The sequence below is a fragment of the Mus musculus genome, chromosome 6 (genome assembly GCF_000001635.26).
Source record: "Mus musculus strain C57BL/6J chromosome 6, GRCm38.p6 C57BL/6J".
Taxonomy (NCBI): Eukaryota; Metazoa; Chordata; class Mammalia; order Rodentia; family Muridae; genus Mus; species Mus musculus.
Window position 1 is genome coordinate 145,955,897 of NC_000072.6, and position 9,716 is coordinate 145,965,612.

General features: G+C 46.2%; 1 protein-coding gene across 3 annotated transcripts in view; it reads left to right on the forward strand.

Annotated features, from left to right (window-relative positions):
* The window catches only part of Sspn (sarcospan), a 33,353-nt gene extending 24,024 nt beyond the window's left edge, over positions 1 to 9,329 (forward strand). For all 3 annotated transcript variants that reach the window (NM_001310837.1, NM_010656.3, XM_006506916.4), the window contains exon 3: positions 5,234 to 9,329. In NM_001310837.1, coding sequence (NP_001297766.1) covers positions 5,234 to 5,599 — 366 coding nt within the window. In that variant the 3' untranslated portion in view covers positions 5,600 to 9,329. The remainder of the gene's footprint in view (positions 1 to 5,233) is intronic.
* The last annotated feature ends 387 nt before the right edge of the window (positions 9,330 to 9,716 follow it).

The window sequence follows — 9,716 nt, forward strand, 5'->3', positions numbered from 1 at the left end:
AACAAATATTGAGCAGTTCAACAAAAGACTTGGCCAGAGAACTGTGTCTCTCTGGGTGCCCATTTCTAAATCTTGGGGTATTTGGAATATCTCAACAATAAAACAGTCTGAGTGTCTGTCCCCTTGTAGGTGGGAAAGCCAAGGCAGAAAGGGTTCACTGGGTGTGTCCAGTGGGCACTGCTTATGAGGGAAATGGCTAGGCTATGCGTGGCTTGGCTGTTGCATGCCTTCCATTGCTATGAACTTCTGTCTGTCGGGAGCAGTGCATTTGGTTGCAATACTTTCAGGCACATAGCATCACACTACACAAAAGGAGAGCCTTGGAGTGTCTCCCTTCAGAGTGGGGGAGAAGCTTAGTCACCCCCTCAGAGGTAGGAAGAGTCTTAGACACTCCCTCAGAGGTCGAGAGAGATTAAGACACCCACTCAGAGGTAGGGAGACACTTATACAGCCATTCAGGGGTAGAGAGAGACTTAGATACTGCTCGGAGTGGGAAGCATAAGATGGACTGAGCGGTCCTGCCTGGGTGGTTTGCTTGGCACCAGAGTCCAGCATGAGAGTGTTCTGTATGTTCCTCTTCTCCATCTGTAGTTGACTTTCTTCTTGGCATAGTCTTTGCTTCCTAAAACCAGGAGACATAAAGCCCAAGAATAAATCAATAATGCCATTTTAAAATCACAAAGATAAAAAATGGGGTGTTCTTAAATTATGGAGATATAGCTCAGCTGGCAGAGTGGTTGCCTAGCATGGATAAAACCCTAGAGTTGACCCCAGCACCAAATAAATAAGGCATGGTTGTACATGGCTGTGAGCTCACCACGCAGGAAGTAGAAAGCAGGAGGGTCAGAAATTCAAAAGTTCAAGGCCAGCCTCAACAGCATACTGAGTTGGAGGCCAGCAAGATCACATCATGGGATCCTGTCAGGAGGAGGAGGAAGAAGAGGAAGAGGAGGAAGAGGAAGAGGAAGAGGGGAAGGAGGAGGAAGAGGAGGAAGAGGAGAAGGAAGAGGAAGGAGGAAGAAGAAGGAGGATTAGGAGGAGGTTATATACTCAAAGATAGTGGTATAAAAAGCAACGTGCTCACACTTCTTAACAGATAATTGTGAGCCACCATGAGGGTATAGGGAACTGAACTTGGGTCCTCTGGAAGAACAGCAAGTGCTCTCTCTCTCAATGCCTGAACCACCTCTCCAGCCCTGAAATTCACCTTTTAGATATGAAGTCTTTGGTCTTTTTCTTTTTTTTTTTTTTTTTTTTTTTTAGAAGAAACAGTAAGTGAACAGACACCAGCTCAGACTTCTTTTTGGTGAGGTTGAGCAAATAACAAGGCATGGTGATGAGAAAAGAGAAAGAAAAAATAAAAAGAAAGCTAAAAACCTTGTAGGAACTAGCATGCCAAATCTCAGGAGATTGATCCAGAAAGTAAAACCATTCCTACCTGGATTTTTCTCCAGTCATGGAAAGCTCTCAGGCCTCTCCCCTTGCTTTACTTTCAGTGAGACCCCAGCAGGCCTCTCAACAGCTGTACCTTAAAAATAAATAAAATAAAATAAAATAAAATAAAAAAGAGATGGGGAAAGAAAAGAAAGAAGCAAGGCAACTGTCAGCGCCAGCCAGGCTTCAGAACCCCACAGAGAAGACCTCATTAGTTCTATCCTTCCTTCACCCATGACAGACACTGACAAAGAGGGAACTCTTTATCTGCTCCTGAAGGTGACCTTCAGCCAGGCAGCTGCCAGCAATCCCAGACGTTCTCTGTGGTATCTGGGCTCCAACAGGGCAGAGTGGATGTCCCCTGAGCTTTCCACTGTGTTTCAGGGTGGATGAAAGGGGCCTTTAGGTGGGACTCAGCTCTGCATGGCTGCATTTTAGCCCTCTACCCCTGCGCACCTTGGCCTAAGCTTTTTATGAGAATTTATTGGGTACCTGGATAGACAGGGCAAGCCAGCGTGTTGTGGTGATGGACTGTTCTGTTCGCTCTGTCTCTATCTCTGTCTGTCTGTCTATCTGTTTCCCCCGCCCCCCCCACACACACATACCCTGCTCTCAGACTCCAGAGACCACCAGGACTTTCCTGTTTCTCCCAGGACTCGGCCTCTGGGCCTGGTGGGTCACTGGGTGTGGACCCTCCTGTCTGCCCTTCTAGGTGTTTCCCCCTTTTCTGAGGGTTCTTGTGCATTTGTTGAGCCCTTGAAGATCATGTGACTGCAGACACCTTGCTGGCATTTCCTTGGGCTGCTCTGTGGCAGGCATTTCCCCAGCAGCAGCCAGGCCTTACCATTCTGGCTAAGGGGGAGATCATTAAATCGAAACAGACCCCCCCCCTCCTCCCAGAGCCACCAACTGGGAAAGCCACAGCGGGTTCCAATTACAGCAGGGCAGGAGAAAGCCTGGGGGTTACATAAGCACAGAGCTGGCCTCCAGGGATGTTCTGCAGGGACACCCACACAGGCTGCTGTCAAGGTCCCAAGGTGACTCCACACGCCTGCCTTCGTTGATTGTTTATTCTTGTCATGTGGGCAAAACAACACTCTTGGTTTTAAATTATGGGTTTTACCGCAGGAGCCTGTTGCTGTCAGACTTAAGATCTAGAAAGGAAGGTGCCACCAGGTGCCACCAGCAGGCCTGAGTGTCTGTGACCTGACAGGCAAGCTTGCCTGACGCTGAGAGTCACTAAGTGTGAGATGTCACTTTGCTAGGGGATGTGTGTTCTTTTCTTCTGTCCTTGAGCTGCCGGGTTCTATACAGTTAAGGAGCGAGATCACAATTAAGCAACCTCAGTGTTTGTCTTAATGTTTACACCCTTCTGCAAGCCAAGTCTGTGTTGTTCCTCCCACATGACAGAGAACAAACAGGCAACATCCTGCGGGAAGAATCCTGGACATGGCGGTATTCCTCACAAACAGCCAGCAAGGGCTCCTGTGCCCTTCGGAGATGGCAGGTCTCTATCCTTGTAATGACAATGTAAAGTCAGAGTTACAGGTATCATCCCAAATTTACAAGTAAAGAAATATGTGCACTGGATGTGCTCCCCCCCCCACCCCGGGAGCACTGGGGAGTTCTCCCCCCTCCCCGGGAGCACTAGAGAGTGCTCCCCCTCCCCCGGGAGCACTGGGGAGTGCTCCCCCTCCCCCAGGAGCACTAGGGAGTGCCTTCCCCCTGGAGCACTGGGGAGTCGAGTCTTAATTTAGGTGGCCTGGATCGCTGGCTCATGTTCTCATGGTTGTGTACTTGTTACATGGCCTTTGGCAAATCAAGGTTTGAGTCGAAATGTTATCATTTAATTGTTTTTAAATTATACTTTATTATTCATTTATTTATTGTGTGTCTGTATGCTATGGTATGTGTGTATAGAGCTCAGGGGGCATCCTGCAGGGAGTTGGCTCTTTCCTTCTACCATGTGGGTATTGAACTCAGGTCATCAGAGTTGGTGGCGGGAGTCTTTACCCACTGAGCCATCTTGCTAGCACTATTTTCTTTAAGATAGACAAACTTCTTTTTGTCAGTAAGTGAACTTGGCCAATGGTAAGCATTATGGATAACTGCAGTTTAAGGACACACGTGTGTATCTGGGTGTGACTGTGCTTATGTGCACGTGGCAGGGTATGCAGTAGATAGGAGAGCAGTCACATGGTCTATCTGCTGGTCACCAAAACCCAAAGCTAAAAATGGTGTGGTAAAAGCTCAACGTGGGGCTTTTCTACGAGGATGATAACCTGGAGGGTAACGACCACTTTTACTGGATCTCTCCTGCTAGCAGTTGCCTGTGGCCAGCATAAACCGGCTTTTCATACCAGGAATTTAAATTCAATCACCAATCTCAAATGTTTCAGAATAATCCTTAATATTTTTCAATATTCTAGCCCATTAGCCTTACACAATAAGACCATATTTTAAAGTCTAAACACCCCACCTCTACATAAAATATAGTCACTGAGTGCTCTGGGGATGGGCGCAAAGCAGTCCTTTTAATATTGCAAATTACATAAATCCTTTCTCAATTTTATAACGCTGCCATTTTGCATTTATCTAAATCTTCCCCTCCAAGGAACACTAAATATGTCAAATACAAATTATTCCTGTTGTGTTTCTAAGACATAAGATGTTTCGGCCAGGCATGGTGGCATCTACCTGAAATCCCAGCACTTGGTGGGAGGAGACAGGACGACCATGAGTTCAAGACTGGCCTTGGCCACACAGCAGAACTGCTGCTGGTAAGGGGTAGCTTCTGTCTCAATGGCAGCATAAATCTTGCCCTACAAACTGTAGACAATAGTTCCAAAGTCTGTGGGACTGGTCTTTATCTGGACCTCGTGCAGGTGGACCAGTAAGAGGTCTTGTGAGCCTAGTTACAAGAGCATCTCTTGTGCTATATATACAGTGGATTTTATTGTGGCTGTGTCAGAGAGAACCTAAACTTTTGCTCTCAGTGTTCCAGACATAAGTAAATGAAAACAGAGACGTTTATGGAGAGTCCGCAATCCCTTGGCAGCAGTTAGAACTGTAACCAGGCATGACCAGTCCCAGAGCTACCATGCGGGCTGAGTTGTCTACCTTCTACAGCCGTATTTTGTTTTCCTCCCAGAGGCCTCTTGCTTAGGGGTCTTGACTATCATGGCTATAGTGCGGTGGCTGCCACATCGAGCATGTCCTGTTTTTCATTAACCCTCATCCTTAGTTGATTGATTTGTAATAATTTTGACCAACATGTGTTTTCATTACAGAAATGAGTTTTTTGCTTTCATATTTTATTTTCACCCCTTGGCTGGCATTTCTCGATTTAAAAGATAAGTGTGGGGCGCCCTCTGGGAAAGAGGGCTTGTTTGGGATTCGTTTATGTTACTTGCTAAATCCAGATATAAACAGTCCACAGACAAACTAACAGGTCATTGCAATCCATGGGAAAGGCCAGCTCTGCATGACAAAGGGTTAAGGACTGTTTCTCAATAAATAACTCAAGCTGGCATGGTGGCACACACCTATAATCCCAGCACTTGAGCACTCGAGGCAGGAGGATTGGGAATTCAAGATCACCCTCAACTATAGAGATAGTTTGGGGTCAGCCTGGGGTACTCTGTTGCAAAAGTCAGTGATTTAACTAAACAGTGGGACGTAATATCCTTGGCTTTGGTTGTTAGGTTTTGAGAAGAGACTGGCCCTTGCCTGGGAGAACTCAGTCAAACAGGGTTGGCCAGTCCTCTCTGTAACAGGAAGCATTTCTTTTCTCTTGCAGGTATTCTACTTCCTGTTGAGTGCCCTCGGCCTGATGGTCTGCATGCTGGCTGTGGCCTTTGCCGCCCACCACTACTCCCTGCTTGCGCAGTTTACCTGCGAGACCTCCCTGGATTCTTGCCAGTGCAAGCTGCCTTCCTCGGAGCCGCTCAGCAGGGCCTTTGTTTACAGGGATGTGACTGACTGTACCAGCGTCACTGGCACTTTCAAATTGTTCTTAATCATCCAGATGGTCCTAAACCTGGTCTGTGGCCTCGTGTGCTTGCTGGCTTGCTTTGTGATGTGGAAACACAGGTACCAGGTCTTTTATGTGGGTGTTGGGCTGCGCTCCCTGATGGCTTCTGATGGCCAGCTACCAAAGGCCTAACAGGTTGGCTCAGAGGGAGACAAGCTCAGAAACGGCACACCCACTGACTAGGCAAGGTGAAAAAAACCACAATTTTGTAAAGGCAAACTTTTGACAACGAATACTTTTTCATTCTCTAAATGTGTATTTTTAGATTTTTTTTTCAGAAAACAAAACAACTTGTTTTTTGGATCTCTATTGTACTTTTTAAAAACTTCTTGTGAGGACAGGGGTGGAGAGACGGCTTACAAGTGAAGAGGACTTGCTGCTCTTGCGGAGGACTCGGGTTCAAGCTCAGTTCCGGAGCCCAAGTTCAGTGGCTCACAGTTACCTGTACCTCCAGCTCCGGGGACATTGGGAGCACACGCATGCGCACACGCGTGATTTAGAGAATCTAACCTATTTTTAAAGTTCTAATGAGAAACAAGATTCAAATTGACTTGGTGAACACCGAAAGGAAAAGAACACCAGACAGGGAAGAGATGACCTAGAGCCAGCGCTAGCTCTGGTGTTTATCCCAGCCGCCCTTACATCCTCACCCTCCTCCGCCTTCCCGTTAGTCCAGTGCGATGGTGTGAACTGGCATCACCCATAGACTCTAGAGTCTTCCGGCTCCTCTACCACCTGCCATTATCCCCGTGGTGTCTTGGGAAAGGTCTAAGGAAAGCTGGATCTCAGTTGAGTGCTTTTATGTTTTCACAGTGGAGATGTCTTCAAGGCATGAAATGGCTTTAAAAAAAAAAAACTAGTTGAACAGGAAGGCTGAGTGATTCTGAACACCTGGGCTGGGGTGCAGACTTCCGGTTGCCTTAGCTCCGATCCACGAGTGGGCTGCAGCCTCCGTGAGGTCTGATTCACCATAATTGAAAGGTGGTGCTGTTGCATTCTTAACGACGAGGAAAGTTTAAAAATAATTATATTATGCCTCTAGTCTGTCATCTAAAACAAATCATTAAGACTAATTTCCAGCTAATTGTTCATTATAATTATGCTCAGGATTCTGTTTAATGAGCTCTGGCTGTTCTTAGGCAGCACCGTTGGTGTTAGGAAAAATTACAGCCACAAGGGAAGATGGCTGAAGATCCACTTTCCTGGAAATCATCCACTGCAAAAAATGATCTTGTAAAACATTGAAACACTCTCAGAGGGGAAACAACCAAGAGCATTTGTCACAGGAAATGCTTATATTAACAACACATTTGTGATATTGAAAAGTATCTCCCAGGACCACCAAGTACCTTTGATGGGATTGGGTACTAAGTCCTGTCATACACATGGACTTCCTGGGAAATCCTAGTAATGAGGGCTTTTACAATTGACCTAGAGACAGAATGTCTCAAAGCCCTTGTTTGGGTGATACGTCCACAGTTAGGGTATTCAGTCTCAGTTTAGAGTTAAGACATGGTACTTGGTTAAGACAGACTTTGCTATGTAATTGGGTAAAATTCCACCAAAAGGAATGGGGTGGTGGTGGCACATGTCTTTAATTCCGGCACTTGGGAAGTAGAGGCAGGTGTATTTCTGTGAGTTGAAGGCTAGCCTGGTCTACAAAGAAAGTTCTAGGACAGCCAGAGCAGAGAGAGAAACCCTGTCTTGAAAAAAACAAAACTTAACAAACAAAAACAAGAAAAAAAAAGGGGGGGGGACTGCTTTCAGACAAAATTGCATGAATGCCACAGTAAGCTTCCTGGTACTAACCTGGGAAACCTTTAGTGTTTGTTAAGAATAACCAGCTCCGGGCTGTGGAGATGGCTCAGTTATCAAAGTCCTTGCCATCCCAGTAAGAACCTGATCCCATGTAAAACAGCCAGGCACAGGTGTGTGCTTGTGATCCTGGCATTGCAGAGGCAGAGACAGGCAGATCCCTGGGGCTCCTTCACCAGCCATCTTTAGTGTAGTGATTAACTTCAGGTCCATGATGAGAGAGTTTGTCTCAAGAAAAAAACCAACACTAAAAATAACCCGGAGTGGATAGCTGGCCCCTGGCCTTCCCATGAATGCACACACACAGTTAAGAGTAACCAATCTCACGCTGACTTTCGATAGTTTTCTATAAAACATGGTACATGGTAGAGAATCCAGGATGTCACGGGCTGTCCTTTCAAAGTGACGCTGTTTTCACGCCTGTTACTGTGCACCCAGCCCTGCTGGAAGCACACACAGAATGCCTTTGTCCAACAAACTCAACAGGTTTTTGTTTTTGTTTTTTAAATGAGGAAATTAAGATTCCCCCACACAGTTAAGTTGCTCTAAGCTTTACAAACGTATGCTTTACAAACAACTCACGGGGGGGGGGGGCATTTTAAAGGGTAGAGCAATTTTAGCCTGTGGGTTTCTTACTTTTCTAACACAACCAAGGCTTGGGGTGGTTCCAGCTTATAATATTCTGTCTGCATAAGATGGGGATTTTACTATTATGATCAAATTATTAACTTCCCAAAGAGGAGGAGGCACTGTAAGTGAAGAGAAGGAGCAGAGCCGGGTGGCAGGACCCTGTGCTGGGAGCTTACGATATGCTGGTGTAGTAAGGGCTACGCTGCGTGAGTAACAAATGACTTTGGGCCGGATCTGAAATATTTTGACGTTATGTTTTGCAAATATTGAAGCTTCAGTAAGGGCAGCAGAGAAGGAGCGGGCACACAGCTTCTCACTTAGCAAAATGTCACACTTCAAATCTGTCACAGAGCCAGGACGGAACGGTGACTGTGCCTTGTGCCTTCCAAACTGTAGAACGGAGAGGTTTGCAAAGCCCTTCCTCCCCCAGCCTCCTTCAGGAGAATTAAATGAATCAAGACTTTTCAAAGAGGAGAAACGGCCAGGGCTTGGCAGTACTTGGAATAGGAATACGGCCACCTGGGTGTTCGGGCTGTAACTGAGCCCACTCAACGGGTCTGTGTCTTTATGTGACCTTTGTGGCTCCGAGCTCCATCCAAATTGGTATAGGCAGCATCTTGGAGCCATGCCTAAACCGTAGCTACTCCAAAGCCCTAGAAACTGTAGTCAAGTAACAGGCCTCACGCCCCGTCTTTGGATTGAGAGCTCAGATCTTCTCTTCTGAGTGCCTTCCAGTGTGTTCCTACAGCGACACTCCATTCTATATGTTTTTCTATTCACATCCAAGACATGAGGATCTCTTGATGCTCCCTCACTTCTGTGTGCATTATATCTGGGGCATATTTATGAAATTGTAGTAGAGTCTTCATTAAAGCCATCAAAGGATATTAGGAGGGGCAACTATAGAGGGGCCACTGAAAGATGATTAGAAATAACCTTGAAAGCTGTCCACCATTTGCAGTCATGAACGGTGTCTTCATATTTCCTGGTGACTACCTCAGAACTGACACTGCGTGATCACCTTTGTATAAGTGTGCCGCAGATATAGCGGGTTCACCTTTGTATAAGTGTGCCGCAGATATAGCGGGTTCACCTTTGTATAAGTGTGCCGCAGATATAGCGGGTTTACTCTCGTTACCCCAGAATGTGTTTTAATGGTACAGTGCAAGTTCAGCCTCTCTGATGGCCAGCTGCTTAGTGTGTAAGCCACTGAAATGGATTCGTGTCTTCTCATTTTCTTGTCTCAAGTGAGCACTGCCCCTCTCAGAATTATGAGTCTGCATATGGTGCTGCAGCCGCCTTTCCTGGCCTTGATCAAATTGAGAGTAGACGATGGAGTGTTTCTACACATTTGAGGTGGTTATTTTTAAAGGGTGTGTGTTTCCTTTATCAATAAACTTTTCATAATTCACAAAGACATGGTGTTGAGTATGTTTTAAATCGACCAGGTGGTGCATGTGAACTTGTATATGTAAAATCTCTCTGGTTAGTGTTTGCTTCAGAGACACGGCTTAGAAACCTCAGACTATTATGTTAAGTGAAATAAGCCAAGTTCAGCAAAACCGGTCTTGTATGTTTCCTCATGTGTATGGAGACTAGAACTTTGTGTGTCTGAGTGTGTGTGTGTGTGTTCGCGAGTGTGTGTGTCTTATTAAATTTCAAAGAGGAGGGAGAGCTCCTAATGAGGAGTGAGAGGGGAAGGGGAAAGGCGGGGCATGACTGGACAGGGAAGAGAGGCTTATGGGAAAAGGCAAGAGGACCAGAAGAAGGCAAGACCAGGACAGGAGAAAGGCAAAGGTGAGAT